At 55.6% G+C, this 26,612-nt stretch overlaps 1 protein-coding gene across 1 annotated transcript; it reads right to left on the bottom strand.

Moving 5' to 3' along the window:
* Positions 1-256: 256 nt before the first annotated feature.
* Positions 257-26,215, bottom strand: ATP13A2 (ATPase cation transporting 13A2). Its single transcript, XM_056865457.1, has 34 exons — positions 25,713-26,215; positions 25,310-25,398; positions 21,408-21,493; positions 20,394-20,469; positions 19,913-19,977; positions 18,073-18,242; positions 17,875-17,878; positions 17,489-17,656; positions 16,972-17,030; positions 15,404-15,512; positions 14,754-14,833; positions 14,305-14,382; positions 13,698-13,767; positions 13,195-13,329; positions 12,826-12,892; positions 11,117-11,248; positions 10,837-11,004; positions 9,981-10,091; positions 8,909-8,955; positions 7,732-7,920; positions 7,448-7,654; positions 7,058-7,171; positions 6,709-6,862; positions 6,198-6,318; positions 5,930-6,054; positions 5,189-5,343; positions 4,299-4,409; positions 3,963-4,042; positions 3,405-3,557; positions 2,223-2,319; positions 1,619-1,842; positions 1,296-1,447; positions 801-970; positions 257-427 (listed from the first exon to the last, which is right to left on the bottom strand). Exons 1-34 carry the CDS (start codon positions 26,213-26,215, stop codon positions 257-259), a joined length of 4,440 nt encoding a protein of 1,479 aa, XP_056721435.1.
* Between the last annotated feature and the right edge of the window lie 397 nt (positions 26,216-26,612).

The raw sequence follows: 26,612 nt of genomic DNA, 5'->3' as shown, positions 1-26,612 counted from the left end.
GGCCCCTGCAGGGAAAGTGCTGAGTGCTCTCTGATAGCTCCCCCTCCCCCTCCAGTGTGGCAGAACCCTGGGGGGGGGGCGTGTGCCGTAACTCAAGGGCTTTGACAGAGCTGGAACACTAGTCGCCTGTTGCCAGTGCAACGAAGGGCACTGTGACCCAGGGAAATAAGTTAGGGTTAGTCACGGGAGGGGTGGAGCAGGGGCACCACAGCCCAGCCAGGGTTCAGGCTGCCACGCCCCGGGGAGTTCAGCAGCATCACCTGGCAACGATGGAGCTGGTCGCGGGGGCAAAGAGAGGCTCATAGAGCGGGGGCCACAAAGGCTGCTGCTGGCGGAGCTCATTCTCCAGCCTCTTGAAGATCTTCTTGGAGGCCTTCTTGCGGCGCAGCCTCCGTAAGCCCCCCAACAAGCCGTGGTCTAAAAAGGTCTGGAAGGAAGGACAGGAAGCCTTCAGGTGGGCTGCCAGCCCACCCATCCCCGGTGAGCTGAGACTGGCTCGCTGGCACGGTGCCCCCAAGCAGCCCTTCAAGCAACCGCTGGGCAGCCTGCCTTAGGGCACGGAGGTCCCCTTCTTGCCACTGTTGCCAGGAACAGCCACAACCACTTAACTCACAGGTTCGTGCTGCATTACAGGAAGACATTTTTCTTCCCTGTGCCCACCCTAAATCTACTGCCAATCTCTTTCACTGGATAACCCCCCAAAAGGCGCTCTGTGAAAGGGGTAACTAGCAGGATTCCTTTCTGTCTCTCCCAGTCCCTTATCATGCCCTCCCCTTCCAGCACAGACCCTGATCCCTTACCTCCAACACAAAGGCCATGAAGAAGTGGAGTGTGGCCAGGCCGAGCAGTGCCAGCTTGAAATTCATGTCCGCGATGCCCTTCAGAGATAGCAGGTTCATGAAGCCCAGCGGGTAAAGGGTTAACCAGACCATGAGGCCAAACAGGACAAGGAGGGCGATGAAAAAGAACACTGTGGGTTGGGGGGGGGGGAGAGAGAGAGAGCAAGAGAGGGAGGGGCTCACCGCTGAGCTCCAGACTGCCTCCACCTCTCACACCCACCCCTTCCTGCCTGGATGCAACCCAAGAGAACAGGGTAAAACTGCAGGGAGGAGGACCCCCCCCCCACACACACACACACTAGCAGACCTCTCAGATGCAGGGCAGAACATGGGGTTGGGGGGGGGCTGCTCTGAGGACTGGAGGGAAGCGAGCACACAGAGTCCCACCCCGCCCCAGCGGCCTCCAAAGACTGCCGTGCAGTGGGGGGAGGGGGTGCGCGAGAGATGGGGGCTGACCGTTGCTGTATAGCGGTTTCCTGAAAGGGTAGCCCTTGGACATGGCCACGGCCAGGGTGAGGTACTGGAACCCAGAGATGCAGAACACAACTGTGTTTTCGTAATTGGGGAGGTTCTCGGGGGCCGTCACGGTGCTGTTCAATGGGACGTACCTGGAAAGTGGGAGGAGGCAGGTGTTACCACTCACCAGGAGTGTGAGCTGGAGGCGGCCTCCTGCACCTCCCGCTCAGCAACTGGCAGCCGATGAAGGGGAAGCCGAGAGGGCAGCCGCTCTGTACCAAGCCACCCAAGCGCAAGGCTCGCCCATCACGGCAGCCGCTCACCATCTCTGAGAGACCGTGATGAAGTAGCACACCACCTGGATGGCGATGAAGAGCCCCGTCTGGAGGAGGAGGCTGCCCAGGACGACGGGGTTCATCAGAGTGCCTTGCGGGCGCTCGGGGCCCAGCTCCTGGGCTGGCGCCGTCTTGCCCATCAGAGCGGCCACGGTGGTAGTAATCACCAGGTCGAAGAAGAAGAACTGCAGGTCACTGAGGTTGGTGTTAATCTGCATTGTGGCAGGGAGTCCAAAAAGAGCCTCCCGTTAGTGGCTCTTGTTCCAGACACTCAGGGCCCCTTCAGTTGTTATCCACTGCTGGCCCGATTCCTTGTGAACTGGCACAGGGACGGAGGTTTCACGCACCATATCTAACTCCATTTATGAGCCGTATTTGAAGCGCCCTGCCCATTTCAAACTGCGCCACTTTTTCCACCGGCCCTTTTTGCAGCGGGTCCCATTTCAGCTTTTTTTGGGGGGGGGACAGTTTAACTGTTGCGCTCTCCTTGGCTGCAGAAAACAACCATGGCAGTGGGTGGGGACCCAGGAGGGCCCGGTGAGCTCAGACCCAAGGAGCGCCTTCCCCACTGTGTCGCGAGGAGCTGCTTTACCGTATAGAGCAGGAGCACGGAGACAAACTGCACCAGGCTGTAGAGGGCCATGTATTTGAAGACCACAAAGGAGGTGACCAGAGAGCATCGGCCCTCCCTGCAAGGGAAAAAAAAAGCACACTGTTGCCCACCGGGGTGGGTGGGCCATGCCCTGGGCACCGGGCAAAGCCCCTGCCGGGCTGCGGCTCATTTTGTTCCCTGCTGCCTGCACAGATGCAGAGCTGACAGGGCTCCCGCTTCTTGCTGGTCTGTTCCGATTGTATCTTTTACTTTGCTGTTTTAGATTTGCACCTCTTAGTGATGAGTTTTATGCAGCTTCTTTAGATTTGCAAACCACTTCATTTTGTACTTTGAACAAGTTGGAGGAGGATGCAGTTAGTCAGTGCCTCAAATAAATAAAGAAATGTGTGTGGGGGGGATCTGGGCCCTGCTACTCCCTTAGATTTAAAGAGGAGACCAACAGAACAGCCATGCCTCTGCCGGCCAGCCCTGCGCTGACCCAGGGCTAAGTCTGAGGTTCCACTTTGAACAGGTGTGGTCCAGTGGCTAAACAGCTGTGCAGACCCAGGCCCACATCCCACCTGCAAGGTGGACTGTTTGAGTGAGCCACAGTTCACCTTCACTCTCCTCTAGCTGCGGCATGGACGTGACAGCACGCCTGTGAGAGGCATCCACGGACAGGCCCAGGGGGAAGCCAGCCCACTTCAGCAGTGGGCCCTTGGTGTCTTCGCCAGCAGGGCCATCTGCAGAATGGCGGAGGTGTGCTCTTCCTCAGTGAGGCAGAAACAGACAAGGGATCTGTACGATCCTGGCTGCTGTAATTCCGCAAGGGCCCAGTCAGCAGGGCTTCTGTTCTGGAGGATGGGGGACCAGAACACAGGGATGTGCGGACACCACTGAAGTCAGCAGGTACAAACAGATTCTTCTACTTTTCCAAACTGGTTCTCTCTCCCCAGAGCAGGGAAGCAAGGTTACAAACACCACTCACAGGAAAACGGGAAGATATTTAATACCCCTGTGCTTTTTACCCCCAAACAGTATTCAAAGGAGCTAATTCTTAAATTTCAGACAACACAAAAGCTTTAGAGATCTGAAAGATCACACTATCTGGCCTCTTGCAAATGGCAGCAGATGCTCTCGTCAGCCCCTCCCCCGAATTGGGAGCCCCTCCCCCAGACCTACCGTATGACAATGGGCACACTCTCGATGCTGGCAATTTTGGATGTGAAAGGCGAGGCCACAGAAGCCTCTGCTTCCGACAGCGAGATCCCCACGTCGGCTGCCTTCAGGGCCCCACAGTCATTGGCACCGTCCCCACACATGCCCACGCAGTAGCTGCAAGCCAAACACGCGCACGCTCACGGCAAGGCCAGAGCCGGTCACACCTTGCTCCCTCCTGTGGCTCCACCATGGTGAATGCGCCATGAGGGTCGGCAGCTGGCAGCCCCTGGCACCGACCATTCCCGACCCAAAACTTCCCTCTCCTCCTCCCAAGGGGCCAAGAGCTGCCATCCTCTCCTTCGGCCAGCCAGCTAGTGACACACATGGCCGGCCCTGGCTGCCTGCAGTCCCACTGGCCCCACTGCTTCCTGTGGCTCTGGGCCACGTGTCGTTCGGAGGCCATGCTGCCACCCCCTGCCTTCAGGACGGAGCTCCTAGTGCCGCCACCACCACCCTTCCCACCTGGCCCACAACCTTCCAGAAAAGGAGGAGGAGGAGGGAAACAACAGCAGGCTTCACCTCAGGTCTTGCAGACAGCGAATCAGGAGAGTTTTCTGGTCAGGTGACATCCGGGCAAAAATTGTGGCTCGCACCAGTATCTGCCAAGAACAAAGAGGCTTGCATGGATGCGCCCAGACGAGTTTTCTTTTGACATCTGGAACATGCCTTGAGCCCCCTTCCTCCCGCAGACATGGGAAGCAGCAGACTTCTCCCCGTCTCGTGAGAAGGCAGCTGCAGGAGCCGAGGCCAGAGGTGGAGGCCTAGAGGCGGCCCACGGGGGCTCCCCGCCCCAGCCAGCAGAGGGGCTCTGCCCAGGCAACCCCCCCCCCGTTGCCTTTTTGTGAGGGAGGGTACCTTTGGCAGGAGGTCAGGGAAGTGCTCACACACCACAGCAAAGGATTTTCCATTCAAGGCAAAGTGAGAAGGATGCCGCTCCAGGAAGTAGCTCTCCTGCTGGTACGAACCCTGCAAATTCCAAGAAGGCACACCTCAGGCTTCTCTTGCCCAGGCCGGCACGTTCTGGCATTGGTGCCACCTCCACAGATTGTTCTCCCTCTTCAGATTTCTAAGCCCCATCAGATTCCCCTTTGTCTGACAGAGCGGTGAGATTTGAAGTAGGATGGTGGGGGGTCCATGTCCTGACGTAGTTGGACATCTCAGGAGCTAATGCCCCCCCCCCCTGCATTTTGATGGGCCTGGAGAGGAAAGAGCAGCACAGTGGTGCCCGCTCTTCACTATGTGCCAGACTGGAGCCCAGAGAACTCCACGAGCAAACCCAAGGGGGACAAAGGCACCCTTGCCCCCGCCCTGCGGATCTGAACAGTCGAACCTGGGTCTCAGTCACACAAATGTGCAGTGAGATCTTTGGAACAGGCTTGCCGATTGGCAGAACATTTCCCTCAGAGAAGGCCAGAAGCTGGACACCCTGACTCCATACGCTTGTGGGAATGCACGCTTCGTAAGTGTGAGGGAGGGTGTGGGAGAAGGACGGTGAGGTTCTTCGCCGTCTTCAGGTGTTCCTGCAAGCTTCAGGTACTGCCTAGTTATGTGCAGGAGGAGAAGCTCCTCTGAGGCAGCTGACCCCCTGCAGCGTCCCTCATGGCCGCTTCCCTCTGGAGGTGGCCCTCCGCCCCCCTCTGGGAGCAGCCCACATTGACTTCACAGCGGTGTACCCAGGCTCCTCCCGGAGCAAGGAAACCCACGGCGAGGGACGGCGACAGGCCCTTGCCGGCAGGAGGCCTTACCTCCAGTTGCTGTGGGGGAGGCTCAGCCGGGACAAATTTGAGGGCAGATGGCTGACCATCACTGGGCGGTACGGCATTCACAAAGACCACCTGCTCTCCTGCCTCCACCATCCGGCAGCTCTTGGCCACGTTCACCGCGGTGAGCATGTTGTCCCCTAAAGGGGAAAGGGACCAAACAGCCAGGATCAAGGACCTGATGTTAAGCAGAGCAACTGAAGTTCAACGGCAGGCAGGCTCCAGAAATCCTTGATCCAGGGCCCATGCCTCACCCCGGAATCTGCACTTTGCCTGATTCGTTTCCAAACAACAGTCTCCACTTCACTGTTTTGTAGTCAAAGAGCGCCAGCCTTGGGCCATGCCTACCCTCGGCTTTCCGGGCTGCACGGCCTTCCAAAGCCCTGGGCATTGGAGACAGAAGCCCCACACCCCTCCCACCTCTTCCTGATCCCAGAGGCAGGGGACGGGTTTGACTGCTGCCCCTGTGGAAGAGACCAGATGCGCCCCGATTCTCACACATAGAAGTGGAGGCCAGTTAAGTTTCAGTCCCAATTATAAGGCTGCTCTCTGTCGTCCCCCGCCCAGCACTGATAAGGGAACATCAGGGGGTTCAGTTCAGCCTCTTGGTTCCTCTCACGAGATCCTGCTCTCACTCGCCTGCCACTCCTTTCTTACCCGCCCTCCCCCAAACCAGAGTCTGAAAGCCCTGGACAATCTCACCCCCCCCCCCCGCACGGCCACTACCTGTGACCATGACAGTCCGGATCTCCGCGTTGTGTAGCAAGTGGATCACTGGGGCAGTTTCAGGCTTGAGGACGTTTTTCATCATGAGGAAGCCCAGGAAGAGCATCCCACCCTCCACAGAGTCCCTGTTTATCCAAGGAGAAAAGCCTGCTCAGAAGAGCTCTCAGCAGCACAGAGCCAACCCACCAGGCCCAGTGGCGGGGGGAAGGAGAGCAGGGTGGGGGGGAAAGAGAGCAGGGCGGGGGGGAGGGACCCCCATCCCTGGCACCTCGGCACCGCCTGGGCTTCTTCAAAGGTCCTGATAGCAGTCAAGGGTTTGTAGGAAAGCCCCAACACGCGGAAACCGTTGCTGGTGTAATGACGCAACATTTCACAGAAGTCCACAGGAACTGCACAGGAGAGACAGAGAGGCAACCCTTACATCTTAGTGGGATGCGGGTGGAGGCGTTCCTATTTGTGCTCAGTGCCATATTCTAAACTGTAATGGAGGGGAGGCTTACACTCCGCGAGAGACCAAGTCTGTGCCTCCGCACTCCTCATCCCCCCCACACCCACCCCACGCACATCGCTAGGCCATGTCAGCCTGGCACCCCCAGCATCCTGGGCAGAGCGGGACCAGCCGACACCTGGCTAAATAACAGCAATATCACCTGCCCGTCTTCCTCCCCGGAGGATTGGACTGAATGCATAAGCCCAGGCACTGTGTTTGCTGGAGAGCAAGCAGGCTGGCTGCTGGGCGGGGTGGGAGAGAAAAAGAGGCAAGGGCAAGCATGCCGTACCTGACTCTTGCTTGCAACGGCTGGCCACCATTTCTGGAGCCCCCTTCATGTATGCCTCTGAGGGGCTGCCACCAGGTAGCTTCACCAAAACGCTCATTCTCTGCAGGGACGAGGCAAATGGGAAGCGGCGGAGAACTGCAACGGGGGCCATATGCTGATGAAAAGGAAACAAAATGTGGCGGGAGAGACTGGATTCTTCCGTGGTACAAATCCACCAAAGTGGCATGGCATAAACTGACAGAAGAGCATCCTGGGGGCCCACCAGGATCCTGCACCCTGGAGGAGATCCACTCTCCCGTGAGAACACTCTGCCGCCCCTGATGAGTTCCCCCTCCCCCGCCAGGCTTACTGCATTGGAAGGCTGATCCGCCAGGGGCGGCGGCTTCATCACAACCAGGGCCTTGGACCCGAAAAGCTGAAGCACCTGGGCCTCCGCCTCCGCTCCCTCCACTGTCTCCTGGGTCTGGAAGGAAGGCAGGTGAGTGGGCAGTAAGAGAAGATGCAGCTGTGTGTGTGTGTGTGTGTGTGTGTGTGTGTGTGTGTGTGCGCAAGAACCCGCCCCTCCCGGTGTCCGCCTCGACCAGCCCTGTGCCGCCAGCTATGCACTTGGGCCTACAGGGTCCTTCCAGAAGGGCGATTTCCCTGCCCAAGAGCTTCATACTCTCGGCACCAGGGAGGGGAGGGGAGGAGTGAGGGAAAGGGAGCTGGCCTTCCCCCTCCAGAGAGGTTTTCCACTCACCCATCCAGTGGATTCCAGCATCTTGAGGTCCACAGGGTCTCCAACGGGCTGATCTCTGAGCAGAGAGACTGTGTGGCAGGTCACCAGGCAGCGGAGCAACGGGCCGTCACCCACGCAGCGCACCTCATGAACAATCGGCAGAAAAGACCTGTTCTCCCGGGGAACGACGCCCCAGATATCCAGGCCCTCCTCTGTGAGGGTTCCAGTCTAGAGGCAGACACGGGCCAAGTCAGGCAGTGGCCAAGCCAAGAGGGACCCCCCCTTCCCCGGCTCTCCCTCCTCACCTTGTCAAAGCAGATCAGGCGAAGCTTCCCACAGAGGTTGATCTGGGGCGGGCTGATGCAGAAGATCCCGTGTTTCTTCAGCCGGTTCTGGGCATAAATGGTGCCCACGGTCATTGCAGCAGGCAGGGCTGGGGGCACAACCACCGTCACAATATCCAGGCCACGGAGCACAATTTGCCAAGCAGGAACCTGGCAAGGAGGACAAAGGAGATCTCAGGGTTCGCTGGGAGCCCAGGCGGGAAAGCTGACCAAATACTGCCCAGGAACTCCGGACAGTTTACTTCTGATATGCCGAATCCAAGGTGGGGTGCAGCGGTTGAGGAGAGGGGGTGTCAGCATGGGGACCAAACAACCTGGCCGGTGGGCACTAATGGCTTGGCACATAGGCCAGTTTCGAATGGCCTCCATATGGACACTCAGTGCCCTCCTAGGGCAACATTAGGCACTTTGCCACTTACAACAAAAGGGGGGGGGGTGGGAGCAGCACAGTTTTATAATCCTCTGGAGCAGCAGCTCTCAACTCTCCAGGCTGTGATGGGAGAGAGGGAGGGGAGGGGGCAGCGGCCCACAGACCTTTCCAGGACTTACCTTGGTAAAGAAAAATTTCAGGCCAGAGAAAAGAAAGTACCTTCTGAACCCAAGGTGCTTTACATGGCAAAATTCACTCACAGTGGTCAGTGATGACCAAAGGATAGATGGGGTTAGGCAGATTCTTGGGAGCAGAGGTCCATCATCAGTGGCTACAAGCCATGGTGACTAAAGGGAACCTCCACATCCAGAGGCAGTCAAAATCGCAACTCTAGAGGGCAACACCAGGGCAGACCTCGGCCTCGGGGAACCACTTCAAGGCAGTAGTTTGGCCTCAGTGTGAAAAAAGGAACACTGGCCTAGATATCCAAAGGAGACCCTCTTGGGCTCACTTTCGATAGGGCGTTTCAGGTGCAGAAAGCCTAATGAACTAATGGGTAGCCAGAGAAAGACACAACAGGAAACAAAGCCCCTGAACCAGCATGAGGCTGGCTAGCGAGGGCCAGCCCCTGCCCGGGCACTGCTGCTGAGACTTCAATACGCTCACTGTGGAGTCTGGCAGCAGCCGGGCAGGCTGGCATGGATGAGGGTCTGCCTACAGAGCTTACAAATGCCACTTGCCAATCACTCTTGTCATTACAATATTCACCCGATTTCGAATTAAGATGAAGATGCTGTAGGCGGTCCCAAGGGCAGCTAGAAGAGATTGAGACAGAGGGAAGAGATCACAGAAGGCAATGTACAAGGAGAGGGGTGCTGAGCAAGCCCCCCACCCCCGGGCAATAGCACGCAGGAAACACTTGCCACCATACCATAATAATCTATTGTGGTCTTTGATCAGTACTGACACTTGCCACAATGCCCCCAGCCCTCTGCAGAGGGACCTAAGTGGGAAACAACTTCTCCGTGGGCAACTTCAGACTGCCACTGAAACATCTATGGTCGGTTTTGCTGTGTTATTAGTATTAATCGATTAGTTCAGCTGGGTTATTAGACTGCTGATCAACTGCTGCTTTGATATATACATTTATTGACTGCTGCTTTTGGGTAAGCTGAGGAATAGTAAAGGGGAGTATTCATGGAGATAAATCCATGAATAAGCAAGCAAGATCGCTGCCCTGGGAATTTATAATGTCAAGTTTGACAGTGGGGAAGACAACAGTAAGAAGATGAGCGGTGTGTGGGGGGTGCTGAGGTTATGGTACATGCTGCTACATACCCCCCTCCCGAGCCAGAATTCATCCGCAGGACCTCAGTTGAAGAGGGGAGGGCTTCATACTAAAACCCCTCCAAGCCCATCCCTGACAACGCAGTACCAATATAAGGGTGGGGAGGCAGCGGGGGGCAGGGCATCATCCACAGGAGCTCCACAGGGCTTCACTGCAGCAGCCGCCCTAGCATTCCTGTTGCAGACCCCACCAGCCCCCTCTGCATCCTCCAGAAAAGACGAATGTCAGGTGGAGGAGAGGCTGGCTTGTGTTGCCCCCAACCGAGCCTTTGGCCTCCCTGTCCTCCTTGCAGAGGTGGGGGGGGGGCAGGCAAGATCAGAGCGGAACATTGCAAAGTCAGCCTAGATTTGAAGAGAGGGCACCCAAAGCAGGAGGCCTTTGGGGGCTCTTCTCCATCACCCGTTTGTAACACAGAAGTCCTGCATAAGACTGGAGCCGAAGCTCACCAGACCGACGCCTATGGCTTCTGACAAAAATCAGATGTGAAGTTACCCAGGACTGCAAGGAAGAGGACAAACTTCACTGCATCCTTATAAAATTTAAAGTTCACAGGCTTGGGGTAGAGGATGGAACTGATGAGGTCTCCTTTGGCTGTGCAGAAGCCTAGAGAGAGGGAAAAGAAAATGGGAAGTCGAAGTGAACTTAGACCCCATTCTTGGCTCAGGCAGGGGGAAAAAACACATACACATACAGACATGGAAAGCTTTGTGCAAGGAATCAGTGTAGGATAGCAATAGGGGAGTCTCATGAGGAGGAGGAGGAGGAGGAAGAATTCTGGGTTCAAATCCCCACTCAGCCACGATGTTCTGAAGGGCTGGCCTTGGGCTGGCCTACCAGAGAGGGCTGCTGCGCAGATAAAAGGGGGAGGACTGTGAACACCGCTGTGGGGAGGAGAGGGGATGAAAATGTAAGAAACACATAAGGAGAAGCAAGTGAAGCAACAGACCGGGTCTGCACACCTTGGGGCAGGAGGGGAGGAAAAAGAGCAAAAGGAATTTCCGATCTGAAGCCTGTCAACAGACCAAATCCATACTGAACCAGTTCCCCTGGTCAACCTCAAACCAGTTTCCTTGTGGTGGTTTCTTTTTGCTCCCTGGGAACTGCAGACCTTCAGCCCGTGCTCAGACCCTCAACTGCATCAGCCCACTGGAGCAAGCGGGGTTTCATCTCCAGGACTCCCGAAGACTAAAGACAGCCCCTCAGGCAATCTTGACGAGGCTTCCATGCTCTCCGTTGAGCACCACGTTGGAAGAGGCTGCCCGGATGCACACTGGACAGGATGCCCAGAGCTCTAGTACAGAGCTGCCTACAGCAAGGGGGGGGGCACCGCCCTGCCCAGAGGCCTCACCTGTACGAGTCACAACGGCCAGGACATCGGCACCCACATAGGACCTGGCCTGGAGGACCTGCGTCCCACAGAAGAGCGTGTGCCGCCTATGCTCCTCCGGGGAATAGATGGTGCTGGCGGCCAGCAGGCCTTCTGGCAAAGGGGTCTTCATCACTGGGGTGCTTTCTCCTAGAGGGGTGAGAAAGGCTGCCTGGAAACAAGGGGGCACACAGCCAATCCCAAAGGGCTGCCCCAACAAGCAGATCTGCCCCCACCCTGCCAGCTTCCAGTCCTGGCTCACCTGTCAGCAGGCTTTCGTTAACCATGCATTCTCCACTCAGCAGTGCCACGTCACAAGGAACAAACATCCCATCTGCAGGCACCACGATGCAGTCGCCCGGCACAAGATCACTGGAGTTCATGGTTGTTTCCTCTGTAGTTCACCCCCCCCCCCAAAAAAATGTCATACCCTCCACAAGACTATAGCAGGCAGAAACTTTCAGAAGATAAAATGTCCCAAGAATGCAAGCCGTCCGGATTACAGAGGACGATTTGTTAAGGTCTGAAATTACTTGGCATTTCTCTGCTAAGTGCTCATCATCAGCACCCCAAAAACTTCGCACAGATGCAGGGACAGCATGATGTGAAAGGTGATAAAAGGTACAATCGATTATTGAACACTACTTGGGAAAGCAGAACCCCGCTCCTGTGAGATGACCTATAGCAGAAGCCGAGCGGTGCAGCCCCAGCTGCGCAAGCAGAAGATTTTCAATGCCAGCTTCTCCTGGAGTGGGGAGGGGGTGGTGGGAAAGGGCCCACCTCCGCCTGAGACTGTAAAGAGCCACCAACACAACTCAGCGCTGGCCTAGACACACTCACAGCCTGTCTCTGAAGAAAGCAGCCTTGCATGAGACACTGCAAGAACATCACAGCGTCTTTCACAGACAATGGTTTTATTTTACTTACAGTAGAAGAGTTGGTTTTCATATGCCGATTTTCTCTACCTTTTTAAAGGAGAATCAAAGCGGCTTATAGTCACCTTCCCTTCTTTATTTGTAGTCCACCTTTCTCACTGGGACTCAAGGCGGATTACACACAGTGATTCAAGACAATCAACAGGATGGGACATTCAATGGACAATGAAATAGGATTTGTGTTGTAGAGCCAACCAGAAATTAAAAAAACAACCCAAAAAACAAACCCAGAACTGAAGCAAAGCGTAATTGTTAACATGACACATTAAATGGTACAAAATCACACAATGGGATCCAACCCACAACATCTATACACAGTAGTGTATTTTCAGAGGCTCCCTAATAATTAATCCAAGTAACAATTCTAACGTGCCAAGTGAAAGTTTGAACACACGAAGTAGCAGTACAGAACTCTATTTCTTCAGGGACGAGTGTGGGTGTGTGGGGTGGGGAGAGAGCAGTTTAAAAATGGAAGGATTCTGTTTTCCAGTTATTAGCTGCCTCATGTCTAGGCGTACTGCAAGAGCTGCTTCCAAAACCCTTTCTGGTCACAAGCAAGCCCTTTGTGGAAACAAATCCAAAGCAGATAATATTATGGGGCTTTAGAATATTCAAAGAACTTTGGATCCATTTACTCGCTAATCCTCACAACAGTCCTGCAAGGTAGCTGAGAACGGCAGATTGTAGGGCAAGGGTTTGAGAGAGTGCCACAGGCAGGACGCAAAGGCACAATCTGAACTGGAGACGTCCTTGGTCACAGCTGCGACCCAGCACCACACCGGCAAGCCGAGCGAGGAGGCCCCTCCCTCACTGCCCGGCTTCACCGGTTTGCACCTGCCATGCCCACCTTGGATGGAGCACGTGTGACTCAAGAGCCAAGAGCAAGGTGACCGATGGTGAGACAGAGCCCGGAGCACACCTCTGGTTCCCTGACGGGGGGGGGGGGGATGATCCTCCTTGTGCGGCATCTGGGCGACAGGTCACTGCTCGGACATGCTAGCCCAGGGCTCCCACACACATTCAGCCACCAACTTACCTCCGTTGGCTGTGCAGACTCTCACACTGATCGACATCTTCACCATGCTCTGCAGGGTTTCACTTTGCTGAGAAGAGCCAGACAAAAGCATCAGAACGGGGCGAATGCATCCGCAGAGGACCAGCACCCGAGACCGTGCTGGTGCCCTCTCAGATGCAGAGGTATGGGCTGGGCAGGCCCGGGGGTCTCCTGCACAGCTCGGAGGAGGGGAGGGAGCAGAGGACTCGAGGGCCAGCTTCCCAACCCAAAGGGCTCAGGGGGCTCCATCTGGTGGGGGCTGAAATGCCGACTGACTCACGGTCTGGAGTGCCTGCTTTCTTTTCTTACTCCTTCCAGTGATCCAGGCTAAGGGGCCAGGTCTCTGCTCACCTTCCTGGTCTCGTAAAGAGAGATTCCGATTGAGACAGCAGATATGACAAAGATGCAGGCAGCATAATAGTAGTAACTCTCGCAGATCCACAAGGACATACTGAAGACTTGGAAGATGTAGAATGGATTCAAGACCTGTGGAAGGAGGCGGGGAAAGAGACAGGATGCTCATGGTAGCAGAACGGCCATCCCACCTGGAGGACTGCCCCTTGGCGAGGCTCCCGGCTCAGCCCCAACTTGGCCCGCAGGGAAACCCAGGCTCCAGCCTCCGCTTTGACCAAGGGTGCCGCACCAACAGGGCTGGGAAAGGAAGGCCGCTGCAGCTGGCGGGTTGGACCGGCCTCTTGCCGCTCTGGCAGGAAGACAGATCCTTCTCCCAGAACCAGGACCTACACACAGCCCACCGTTGCCAGGGTCCTTTGGCGGTTCGTTTGCCACACAGGGAAAAGGCCTCCTCCTCCTCCACTACCGCCAGCCTGAAGGGCAGTTCCCAAAACGCCTACCTCCGCTATCAGCAGGCTGAGATAAGATTTGACTGCTACGTCTATCAGGTTTGGTCCATAAACTTTTCTCCTGCAAGGAGGGAGAGAAGGAACACAGGCATGCCAAGGTGAGGTCAGCAGTCAGAAGACCCCAAAAGCCCACCTGCCAGGTCACTCATCCAAATGCCCGGTCAGCCCCTCTGGGGGATGGGCTGCAAGCAACAGCACTTCGATATGGACACATCTAGCCTTAACCCTTTAAAGGGACGCGGCACTGCTGACAGAGCCCAGGGGTCCTCAAGAAGCTGGCCCTCCTGGCTGTGCCAAGGCGACCCCCGAGCTCCTCTCCTGTCAACAGCCTGGAAGTTGGGCAGGCGAAACCCAGCGAGGACCTGGCAAACAAAGGTAAACTCCTCACTGGGGATTATTAGGAAAGGAATGGGGAAAAACCCAGGTCATATCGTAATGCCCCTGTAGAGATCATGTAAGGTTCTAGGTCATGTCAGTGATTTCTTCAGGGGAAACTGGAGCATCCACTTGCGGTTCTTCAATGGTGAAATCTGAAGGATGGTTTGCAACCCAAACGGCTTCATTTTCTATAACGACGCAGAACCAGAGAGACCCTCACCTGGTGCTCCGTTCCTTGGCGCTCAGCCCGCAGCGGGATGAATGGATGGCTGCAAAAGTCCTGTTTTCATCTAACTTGCTGCAAATATACACCGGGCGGGGGGGGGGGGGGAAGAGATGGTATCCACCAGTGAGAAGATAGAGCCTGGCAGTTCCTTGTTCCTTAAAAAAAGTGATAGTGCCCTATCCCTCCCCCCGTTGGTCAAGCAGCTATGATGTCACAGAACATTCCAGCAGCTAAAGAGGAAAGCCTACATCATAGCACATGTTGAGCAGGCTATGGCAGAAGGAGAGGCTGGGGGGGGGGTTATTTTGACCTTGCTCATATTAATACATTCAAATATAGTCAGAAACACATTTCTGTAGCTGCTTCTCATGAGGAGGGGGAGGCCAGAGTAACACTGGAACAGACAGGCCAAGAGCCCCGATGCTTCGCTGTCTGGGGCCTACCTGACTCGGCAGAATGCTTCCCATTTTTCAATCCAGATGTAGCGCAGCCCTTCGAAGAGGTAGAAGCGGATGGCATCCTTCTACACAACAGAATGGCATATGAGAAAGAGCGCTCTCCTAGTGCGGCTCGAGAGAAAACATGCTGGGATCCAAAGGGAAGAAAAGAACCCAGAGAGGGAAATGGGAGGGAAGCAGCAACAATCCAGGAGCTGGGAGGGGGGGCTGTGGTTATTTTCTTCCCTCCCTATGCCCATTTCCTTACGGCTATTGCCCACTTTGGTGACAAAATACTGGTTGCCTGGAGAGTGCTTGAAGGTTGCTGCCAAGAGGCCATCTCCCCCCCCCCCCCACACACACACAAAAATAAACAGACAAAGCCAAAGCCCAAAACAGCTCTTGGGTCAGAAATCTGAATGGTGCAGGTACACTTTGCTCCCAGTCTGAATTGGGGCCTTCCATGGCTATTGTTTGCAAAAAGAAAAAAAAATGTGGGATGGTTTACGTGCCATCCCATGTAGAGTTAAAACCTACATAGTTTTTATAGACTAAGTGGTACAAACCCATTTCGGATGGCACTGCTAGCCATGGATTTCCACACCACTCCCCGCTCGCCCCAACTCATCCAATTAGGCGAGGAGAGAGCGCCATACCTCCTCTTCCTCCTCCTCCTGATGAAGCCGTATGGTGTCTCTGGCATCAGGGTCCTCGGCCACCCCCACAGCAACGCTGCTCTTCCCAGCAGCAGGACAGAGGGAGAGACTTCACAAGACAGAAGAGAAAGGGGGAAGGAAGGAAGGCTTTTGAGCACAAGCGGCTGGGAATTCTACTCACATTCAGCTTGAATAGCGGTGATTTAAAGCCCCCCCCCACAACAAACACTGTTACTCTTGAATACATCCCAGCTGAAGCCTCTCATAGGTGCCCAATCCGGCGCATTAACATTTGCAAGGCATTACTGAGCCACTAGAGTCCAGGCCTGCCCCTTCCTGCCAGCCCCCCACAGAAGACCCACAAGCAGCTGCTCAGGGAAGCCAGCCAACACCTCCCTGAGACCATGTGGATCCCCCCATGACCACTGCCCCCCCACATGGGGGGATTTCCACCCAGGTCAGAGGCCCTTGCCCCATCCTTCCGAGCGCATTCTTGAGGAGAGATCCCAAATCCAGCCCAGTGCCAGAAGGCAGATGCCTGCCAGATGTTTAAGCAGCAAATGAAAAGAAACCCCCCCCCCCCAGGTGAGCTGCCTGCCCCCTTCTCAGCCAAGGCCTGGAGGTGGTGACAGACTCGGGGGCCTCTTCCAACCCCAACACAGAGACCTCCAGTGCTGTGGGGAAATGTGAGCGTCTCTGTGAGATGGGTTTGCTCCAGAGGCTCATTTGATGGGAGGAAACGGCTGGGACCGGCCCTGGGAACAAGCGGCAAGAGACTGGCCAGACTGATGCCAGCGGGGTTGCAGCCCCAGAGCCTCCTGCAGGTGCCAAGGCCACAGTCTCCGAGAAAGAGCAGAGGGACTGCCCCTTGGAGCCTCTGGCTGCCTGCCTTTGATGCACTCCACCATGGAAGCGTGACGTTTCAAGGCAGGCCTGAGAAAGTCTGACAGGCCAGTGGTGAGTAAGAAGAAGAGTTGGTCTTTAGATGCCGACTTTCTCTACCACTTCAGGAAGAATCAAACCGGCTTACAATCACCTTCCCCTCCCCACAAAAGACATCCTGTGAGGTACGTGGGGCTGAAAGAGCTGTGACTAGCCCAAGGTCACCCAGCTGGCTTCATTTGTAGGAGTGGGGAAACCAATCCAGTTCACCAGATTAGCCTCCACCGCTCATGTGGAGGAGTGGGGAAACAAACCCGATTCTCCAGATCAGAGTCCACCGCTCCAAACCACCGCTCTTAACCACTACACCATGCTGGCTCTCTGCATCTATATGGCAAACCAAAAGGTGGGCCAGAACCTCCATGGCTCCCCCAGAAGGCAGGGTCATGGCAGGCACAATTCCACTGGGAGGATCTCTAAGAGAAAGACACCAGTGCACACCCACAGCCCCCGGGCTGCGTGAGGGCAAAGCCCCTTGCCAAGCAGTTGTTAACGTTCCCACGGGAGGAATGCCTGCTCACGAGGTCCCATGTCAAAACTCCCCCCGCACCCCTTGCTCTCCTCTGTCTCACTGCATCTCCTGCTCAAGCCAACAATAGGGAAAGTAGCCTGAAAGCTTCGCTCACCTGCCTCCTTCGACTTGTTCTGTTTGCACCCGTGCGGTGAAGTACTGGCCAAACTGGTCCTGGAAGAGAGGGGGACCTTGGCTTATGAGACAGGCAGAGATCTGGCTCAGATGGAAAATGGGGATTCAACCCCTCCCTGCATCACCAGGCAGTGCTTTCTTCCAAACATGGGGGTAAGAGCTGCAGCTATCAGGAGAGGAGCTTGCTTCCCACCAGCCACGCACCAGGGCCTGCTGGGTGCTTGCAACGCCCTGCTTGTCCAGGCCCCACCAGGCAGTAGAGAACACGAGGGTGACACAGCCTCTTGGGGGACCATATTCAACTGGGTGGTGGTGATGGTGGGTGTGGGATAGGTTAGGCAGCCCTGGCTTCAAAGCACCCGTCAGCAAGGTTTCAGCCGGAGCTTTCCCATGGAGCCCTGCCACCCAAGACCTGACAAGACCTCCGCTCTCGCCTACAGAAGCATAAGCCTCAGAGAAGGGGCCCCTTCCCCGCTGCCCTCCCCCATTCTGCTTACTGTAATGACCACCCAGTCAGCCTGGCGCAGGGGGCAGCGACTGCATCGCGCTCGGACTTTGAGATGCGGCTTCCAATGAAAGATGACCAGGAGGCTGCCCAAGGTGAGCAGGGATAGGAGGTGGCAGAGGATGACCTTCCAGGTTTTGCTTTGGTAGCCACTGACATCCTGAGGAAGGATCAAAAATCAGGCTTGGCTTCCCAGGCCCGTGGTGGGTGGGTGGGTGGGTGGGGGGCGCAGGGGCAGCCTTCATACAGCCAATGCACAGGGAAGTTTTTCAGAAGCGGGAAGAATGGCGGGCATCCTCCTTCCCCCAGATTAAGGGGCATCTGCTGGACCCAGCACAAAAAGGCCCAAGGGTCCTACTCTGCATACCCTCCACATACCAGCCTAGAGGCCAAAACAAGGTGGGGTGGGAGAACTGGCCCCCACTCCTAGCCTGCTTCTCAAGGTGGTCCATTAGGAAAACTCCTGGCTGGCTGAGGTTCTGCCAGCCATTTCCCACAGATCCATCTCTGGTAGGCTCCAAAGAGACCAACGGCCTTTGCCCTGAACCGTCCCTTCCCAGCCCCCCCTCCCCTTACCATGCGGGACTCAGGAAGGCTTTGCCGGAGGGTCCTGTAGCTCCGGGGTGGGCACTCCAGCAGTCTTCCGATGCCTGCAAGGAGAACGAACGAATGACACCCGCCCAGTCTTCATAGAAGGCAAGCGGCATGGACTCCGAGGGGGCTTCCCACAGGAGTCCGTGTGCCACCTGTTCAGGGGAGGGGGATCAGGCATGCAATCTGGGGTGCTCCTGGCCTCCTCACCCACTGGGCAGAGGTGTGGGGGGGGGGGGGCTTCTGTCAGCAGGGGCCATTCCCCCAGAGTGTGCTACTGCTGGAACACATGGGGTTGGTGTGTGTTCGTGTATGTGTGTGTTCTGCTGCTGGAAGTGTCCTCCAAATGGCCACGGCCATTCATGAGCACGGCTGGCCCCCTGCCTCGTCTGAAACATGCCTCCTCTGGAAGGCCCGAATCCCCTTGCTTTGCTTCAACTATATTTTAATGCCGTCAGTATACTGCGGTTATTTTTTAACTGCTGGCAACAATTGCATTTTATGTTTTAGATTCTTCACCACGTGGGATATTCATTGGATAGAAAAGCCGTGTACCAATTAAGAAGTTTAGGGCAGTTTGATTGCTCCATCTCAGGTTCACTTTCATTAGCTTGTAGAGGAACGGAGGTTTTGCAAAGTCCTCTCTTAGCGTCTACCACCACAGTTCATGCTAAACTGACCTTAATTGCCACTAACACTGTTTAGGGCAGGCCAAATGAAGGGTGGAAATTGCTGTGAGCAAAGGCCGTGTTCCACAAGAGCCCTTGCCAGGTTACTAGCCAAATTACTTTCAAGGCATGAACATTGCCACACTGTGCCTTCAAGAAAAGGCAGGGAGTAGCAGCCAACCAACTGGGCTCCTGGCCAGGGTCGGGCGAGAGAGGTCAGCCAAGCCAGGGAAAGTCAGCTCAACAGCAGTGGGGAACAGAAGCAGCTTCCAGGGAGATACCAGGTAGCACCACTCCTTGGGGGGGGGGGGTAGGAAAAGCTCCTTGCTAGCAGTTGTGATGGAAGGGGAGCCTAGAGGGGCTGGGCTGGCAACTTTCCCCTCCTTGTTAAAGGGAGACAGAGACTGCTTGCTGTGAAGCAACAGCCCCTCCACATCATGAAACCCACCCCCTTCACTGGTGGAGACAGCAAGCAGGGAAAGGACAAAGAGGAAGAAGAGAAGGGGGAGGATGAGGAGGGGGCGGAAGAGAAGAGCTTGTTTTTATATGCCACTTAAGGAAGAATCAAACCGGCTTACAATCACCTTCCCTTCCCCTCCCCACAACAGTCGCCTTGTGAGGTAGGTGGGGCTGAAAGAGCTCTAAGAGAGCTGTGAATAGCCCAAGGTCACCCAGCAGGCTTCATGTGTAGGAGTGGGGAAATAAATCCAGTTCACCAGGTTAGCATCCGCAGCTCATGTGGAGGAGTGGGGAATCAAACCCGGTTCTCCAGATTAGAGTCCATTACTCTTAACCACCGCTCGTAACCACTACACCAGCAGTTTCCACCTGCAAAAAGCCCTGCTGGTTTTCATCTTGGCTGGATGAATGGATGGACTTGCATATGTCAACTGATCCCAAAGACCTTCCAAACATGCATCTGCCCAACCTTGCATCCATAAAGTGATGCAGAAGATGAAGTACAACCACAGGCCACTCTTCTCTCGGCTGCCCCCGCATTAGGAAGTGGAAATAGGAGTTCCTTCCCATTACCGGGCCGGGGTGGAGAATGGGGACGAAGTGACATAGGGCAGATACCCTTGGGATGGAATGGGTGTGTTCAGGTGGCCGCCCCGAGGAGCACCCTTTCCCTTAGCTGTAATCTTATGCAAGCTTACCTTGGAAGAAACCCCTGAGCACTCAGTGGGATTTACTTCTGAGTAATCGTGCAGAGGATTGGTCCCTGAGAGAGAAAGTAGCAGTGTTACAGCACAATCCTGTGCACATTGATTCAGAAGGAGGTCCCAGTCCAGTTGAGGAGACCCACCCTCAGATAAGGAAATGGGGGGACAAAAGAGCCTGAGCTGCCACCGAGCTGCTCCTGCTATTGACTCTCTAACAGGCAAGGAAAGAGAACTCTTATGGGACAAACTGAAACCAGAGTGGCTGCTGACTCCAGCCAAAAAGCTTTTCCCAAACACAGCCAGGGAGTTTCAATAGCAGTCACCTGCAGACTTGTTCAGGAGGAAGCCCCACTTAGTTTGATGGGCTTTCTCCCTCCCAGGCAATTGCACAAAGAACCACAGGCCTGCCCACACGAAGCTGCCGGCCCTCTGGTCAGACCACTGGTTCAACCAGCTCAGCCCAGCGCCAGCTCACCAGCAGTGGAGTTCAGGGCGGGCACTGCCACCAGGGAGGCTTGGACCAGGGCACACCACCGGTGGAAAGACAGACCCTGCAAAAAAGCACACGCCAGACCAGGCAACAGCCCCTCTCTTGATCGGGAAAGGACTCGATCGGGAAAGTAGATCCCACTCTCTGAGCTCCTTTCCCACCAGAGTCTTTAACCCGGCTTCTTCACTGTTGCAATGGATCTAATTTGTAAACTAAGAAATGTAAACTGAGCATCGCCTTATCTGTCTTCACAGCAAGCACCCACCATTCCAAATAAGCCCAAACACTGGACAGGCTGTACATATTTGGCTGCCGACCGTTGCAGCTGCTTACAAAGCCCCCTCCAAGCTACTAACAGTCCGGCAGACAGACTCCCTGCTCCAGCCTCCAGAAGGGAGCTCCGGCCCTTCTGCCTGTGAGAAAGCAACCCCCACCCCCGCAGGGCTCCGGCCCACCGCTTCCCAGCGAGGGAAGCAGCCCCTCTCCCCCCCCACCCCCGAGGAGTGAGAAGTCCCACCGGGAGGGCGCCGCTTTCCACTCTGCCCCCAAGAGACTGTATCTGCTGCTGAAGCCGGGGCTGGCGAACAGGCCTCGGGGAGCCACATTCCCCCCCCACACACACACACACCCGCCGCCACTTTCCTAGAGGTCGACTGTTCTTGCGCGATCGCCAGAACCCCAGAAGTGGGGCCGCGTGGCCACCGGCTGGCGGGGCTGGGGAGGGAGCACAAGCCTCGCGCCACCTGGTCCGCGCCCCGAGTGGCCGGGTCTCCATGGCTGGGTAAAAGGGCGCTTCACCCGACCCGCCACCCCTTTCCTCTCCAGTGGGGACCCAAGACGGCTCACGTCGTCCCCCTCTCCGGCATGTTATCCTCCCCGCCACCGGGTGAGGTGGGCCAGGCAGGCCGGCCGGCCCCGCGCCTCCTCGCCAGCCCGGGGGCACGCGCACCCCCCCAGCCCGGGGGCACGCGCACCCCCCCAGCCCCCCGGCCCACTCACCTGCGCTGCGTCCAGGCGGCTCTTGCTCTCGATGCGGGGCCAGCAGACGTGGCGCAGGGAGGCAACGCCCGGCCCGGCCCGGCCCCCTCGCCAAGCACCTGCGCGGCACAGGGAGCGGAGCCGGCCCGGCCCCTGCTCGCCACAGCAGCCCCGCTCCCGCGGGAACGTGCCCTTTCGGCGCAAGCCCGGCCCTTCGGCTTCTGCCTCCGGCCTTTCCTTCCAAGCCAGCCCCTGGAGCACGACCTGCAGCAAGACCCCCTCCCCAAGCCCCAGAAATCAAGCTGCCCTCCCTTCTGCGCCCCGCAGCAAAGCCAAGATTTGAACCCACGCCTCCCAGGCCCCAGTTAGCACAACATGCTCTGCAGGGGACCAGTGCCCCCCACACACACAGGCCCTCTCCTTGGAAACACATTACAGCCCTGACAGAGGCTGTGGACACCAGGATGCTCTTCTCTCTTCTCTCTGGCCGGCCTAGCCTGTTCCTCAACTGCTGCCCTGTTCCCTGCCAAGCCAAGCCCAGCTTATTGATTTAAAATCTCCACCGGTGTTTCTTTAAGCAAGTTGAAACACTTCCCCAACAAAGGCCTTGCCCATTCGGCTTACTAAACTTGCCTGAGGAACGAACATTCCAAGAAAAGCTGCCCCCTCCCCTGGAGGCTCGCTTCTTTTCCTTGGATAACTCTGCTCTGCAAACAGAAGGCCTCTGAGAAATGCTTACAAGGTCCCCCCCCCCCCACATACACACACACAGTGAAGAAAGAGGTTTTCTGTGTCTGGTGCACATCAGAGAAACACCTCCTGCCCACCCGAACGGGTGCTTCTTCATTCATCTCCAAACGCGGGTTTCAATGAACCCCTTGGGAAAACTGAAATCTCCGGGGAGCCCGGCCAGTGGGTCTGTGACAGTGACCCGAGCATCCTTCCTCTGCCGTACCTTGACTAATATATCATCTGTCCTGGAACAACTCTTACCACCCACTCAGCTGGCTGTGGGAGCAGGAAGCCAACCCTCTAGGAGCCTCCAGAGCCCCGTACCCGCTCCGCATCCTTACTGCGTTTCCCGCCTTGGGAGCATACTGACGCCTCCTAGGAAGGTGACCATTGGCCCTCTCCCTTTGCTTTTGGTAACGTGGCTGTCAGCAGGACATGGTATCGGTGGGGTACAGAAGTCAGACTTCCAGCGTTCAAGAATCATGCACACACTCCAGATTATTTGCAGACAGCAGGGCTGAGCAAAGATGTCAAGTAAAATGGGAACCACAAGCCCTCTCACTCTGACTAAACTTGCCCCCCCTCCCCCGGGTTAAAGGAAGAGGCCCCTCATTCTTAGAGAAGTCCCCTTACCTTGAGATTGACATCTCTCGAGAAGAGCTCTACAGAATCCCCAGGCAGGTGATTTGGATAAAGAGAGACACAGCTGAGGGTCATCACAGCATATTGAGGAGAGCCAGCTCTACCACTATGACCAGTTTATCCAGTGCTTTGCCCCTGCCTCCCTTTTCTCCTCATACCAACCTCTCTGTGAGGTACATTAAGCTAAGAGAAAGACCCTGCCTGGCCCAAGGGTACCCGGCAGGCAAGCTTCCCCAGCTGCAGAATGGGGGGTTCAAATCTGGGACTCCCAGACCTTACTTTGACACTAACCACTATACCACACTGTCTCCATTCCCTGAGCTCTTAAAAAATTCACCCATTCAGTTTAGCAAAATGTGTCCTTTGAATATTCTGGTACAAAGTTAGAAAACATCAGTGTTTCTATTATTACTACTATTAATACTGCTTTTCCTAAAAAGATGAAAATGCTTTAAAGACAGAATCCAATCACAATATCCATGTATAAAATCAAACCACAAAACAGACTTCAGCGGGCCCGGCAGAAAACCAGAAAATCCTGAGGGGCTCTTCTTGTCTCATGTTCCTGAACAGAGATGATTTTCTGTCTGGGTTTTAACAACATGCCTGCTGCCTCTCCACACCCTGCCTGCCCCAGGCAGCTATGGCTAGGCACTGCTCCCTCCAGGATGGAGCCCCTGCTGGAGCTGTTATGGGGGGCGGGGGAGAGCAATCCCTGCCTGCTGGGGGAGAGCTGCAGAGGCTACGGTAATTTGTTTCACAGATTTATGTTCTGTGACTTCTTGATTTATGTGGAAATGTATACCCCGCTTTCCTCGGTCACGGTGACCCAAAAAGCAGATTACGAGATTTTTCTCCCCTCCTCCATTTTATCCTCACAGCCACCCTGTGAGGGAGGTCAGGCTAAGAACATACGGATGGTCCAGCAAGCCATCAGTGCAGGGGGGGATTCGAAAACTGGGTCTCCCATTCCAACACTCTAACCACTACACCACACAGGTTGTACAGTTGTTTCAATTAATCATAACACTGTATAATACAATAAAAACATGAACAAGCACATTAAATAAGAAAATATACAGTGCAAAAATGTAATTAATTGCAGAGTGTACTCAATCACACCAAAAATTGAAGGCTGACCCAAGACATTTTGCTTGGCCAAGGCAATCGGACCAGAGAACTTTCCATGTTTTCACTTACGATTGCAGTGCCTCTGGGGGGGGGGAGGTAGTTGTAAATTTCCTGCATTGTGCAGGGGGTTGGACTAGATGACCCTGGTGGTCCCTCCCAACTCTATGATTCTATGCAGGAGTCCCCCTGTGGAATAATTGCTCAGCAGCTACAGAAATGGACTCTGCACATGATCAGAGACAATTGCTAGGATATTGTTGATTTCATAGCAGGAGTAGGACATCCAAATAAATGGTAGGACCCGATCAACCATTTAATAATACGGACATAGAGGAATTGTGAAAGTTTTGAGTTCTTCTAGAACCAGTATGGACAACACAGACAGGGTTGGCCTTGACTTTGACCCCACAGTTTGACCCCACCCTGAGGTGACCTCTGACAAGTCTCCAATTCTCTAGAGACAGTTCACGGAGTTGTTGGGAAGGCAAACCCAAAGGGGAGTTCCACAGCAACACTGCAAGCGTTAAAAGGACAGCTCACAGTATTTGGTACACCACCCACTGCAACAACCTGTGGGGCAGCCGCAGCACACGAAGGTCTACTCGACAGCAAAAAGAGAAGAAAGCTGCGTCCGCTCAGGGATGAGTCCCCTCTTCTGCTCCGAGAAGGAGTTAAAAGAAATCAGATTCATTTGCAGCAAGTCGCTCTCCAGCGGCTTCCAGCAACATCAGCCGATCATGTGGACCATTCTTTCATAACTCTGGAAATCTCTCCCCCCCCCCCATCCTCGATAGACACACAGGACAGCTTGCTCATGCAAAGAAAAGAAGCAAGATCAGGACGGGAGACGCCCCAGAGTGACCTCCAGAGTGGGGGGGAATGCCAGCAAGCACAAAAGGCAGCTGGAAGGAGGGGAGTAGTGAAGGGGTTCATCTCTTTCGCCCCCCCCCCCACATCCTGTTTTTAAGCCCGGGATAGTTTAACATGTCACGCATGCTTCTGTGTCAGAGGAAAATGCCAGAGCAAGCAGAATGGAGAGGGGAGACTCTTGGTTTGCTTATTCCAGCACACACACGCAAAGTCCCTGGGCTGTGCCGGCAAAAGGCCCCCACCACCCCCAGCTGTTTGCACTTGCCCGAAGTCCAAGCCTCTTCACTAGGAGACTTCTCCATGCAAACTGCCGCTTGTGCCATAGATTTGCTGCATCTGACCTCCTTAGAGAGAATGAGGGGTGGGGGTACAAAGAAGCCCCTCAACGAGGGGCCATTGGCGTGCAAAGGTGCCGCCCCCTGCCCCCCGGGGCTGCTGCCGAGGCGCTCGCGAGAGAGGAAAGCAGCTCCCTAGAGGCTGTCCTTGCCTTTAGCAACAACCAGCCGCCCCAGCCGGGCGGGGGACGGACAGACATGCGTCAGGCTTACCGGAGCTCATGACCGGGTCCGCTTGCAAGGAAAACGTCCAGGCGCCCACGAACCCGCCTTGGAACGGATGACCAAAGCAACTGCTGACGCTCCAGGGACCGGAGGGGGCGGAACAACGGTGGCAAAGGTTGCTGGGACGTGTAGTTTGCTCGCTTCTGCACGCTCAGCTATCTCCTCTCCTCTTTGCCAAAACTCGGAGGGGACGGTGTAAAAGCCGGAACGGAATAAATCGGAGTAAAACAGCCCAGAATGACAATTTCATAAATAACCGTACTGCAGAAAACAGGGATCTGTGGCTGTTACGCACTTGTATTCCCAGAGATGTATTAAGAGTTTGAAAATGTTATAAAAAATACTGTTCGCACTTTGTTTGGCCCCTTTAGCTGTGAAGACGTCTTCCAACCATTTATCAGCCGTTGAGGCCTCTGCTGCTGTGGCTTCCTCAATGGCTGCCGTCCGGGAGACATCCTTCTTGGCGACAAGCCGGCAACGCACCTTCTCTCTTCGGAGGCCAAAGACAAACCAGTCTCGCAGCGTGCCGTCGAGGTCCGGGAAGGTGCAGAACCGGGAAGTCTGGCAGAGGTACGAGGTGACGGACTCACCGGGCTCCTGGTCCCGTAGGAGGAAGGCCAGGCGGCGAGCGAGCTGTGTGGGCTGGGTTGCGAAGTGGTTCCCCAGTGCGGCCATGATGTCGTCGAAAGGCGTATCGCTCAGCTTCGCAGGGGCCAGCAAGGACTGGGCAAGCTGGAAGGTCCGCGGACCACACACGCTGAAGAACAGCAAGCGCTTCTTGCTGGCGTCCGTGACGTCGTTGGCGTCCAGGAAGAACGCGACACAGTCGGCGTAGCTTTCCCACTCGCTGGGGTTGGCGGTGTCGAACGCTTCCATCGAGCCTTTGGTGGCCATCGTGTGAGGTGTTGCGTCTCTTTGTGTGTCGGGAGATTTCAGCAAGGCGAGCCGGTCTGCCTACCGGCCACTGTGAGGTCGCTGTAGATCGAAGGTGATTTCAGCGAGAGTGAGCTCAGCAGGAGAGCCGGACTGCTTACCAGCTTTCATCGCCACTGTTAAGTCCGCATGGGGAGGACACACAAGGTCAGAGATGGAGTTCCAACAACAACGCCTTTATTGAAGAACAGAACAGAACTGAGGAACCCTGGCTGCCAATGGTGCTTGCCGGCTTGGGCCAATGGCGTGTGCAGGGTTTAGGATCCTTCGTCCGGGACTCAAGCTCCTAAGTTTCCCCCTGCATATCGCCTACTATGTACGTACATAACAGCGGGCTATGGTTTTTAATGAATAATTT

This window comes from Euleptes europaea, chromosome 19 (genome assembly GCF_029931775.1).
Source record: "Euleptes europaea isolate rEulEur1 chromosome 19, rEulEur1.hap1, whole genome shotgun sequence".
NCBI lineage: Eukaryota > Metazoa > Chordata > Lepidosauria > Squamata > Sphaerodactylidae > Euleptes > Euleptes europaea.
The sequence above is the reverse complement of the archived record's forward strand: the minus strand, read 5'-3'. Positions and strand labels throughout refer to the sequence as shown.

Bases quoted from the DNA above. Each gene is read 5' to 3' on its own strand.
- ATP13A2 (XM_056865457.1), bottom strand. From the start codon at position 26,215: ATGGCCACCAAAGGCTCGATGGAAGCGTTCGACACCGCCAACCCCAGC. The intron at 13,330-13,697 runs GTAGGCGTTTTG...CTCCTTCCACAG, and splicing joins TCAGCCTGCTGATAGCGGAG to GTCTTGAATCCATTCTACAT. The intron at 7,655-7,731 runs GTGAGGAGGGAG...GTCTGCCTCTAG, and splicing joins GCCTGATCTGCTTTGACAAG to ACTGGAACCCTCACAGAGGA.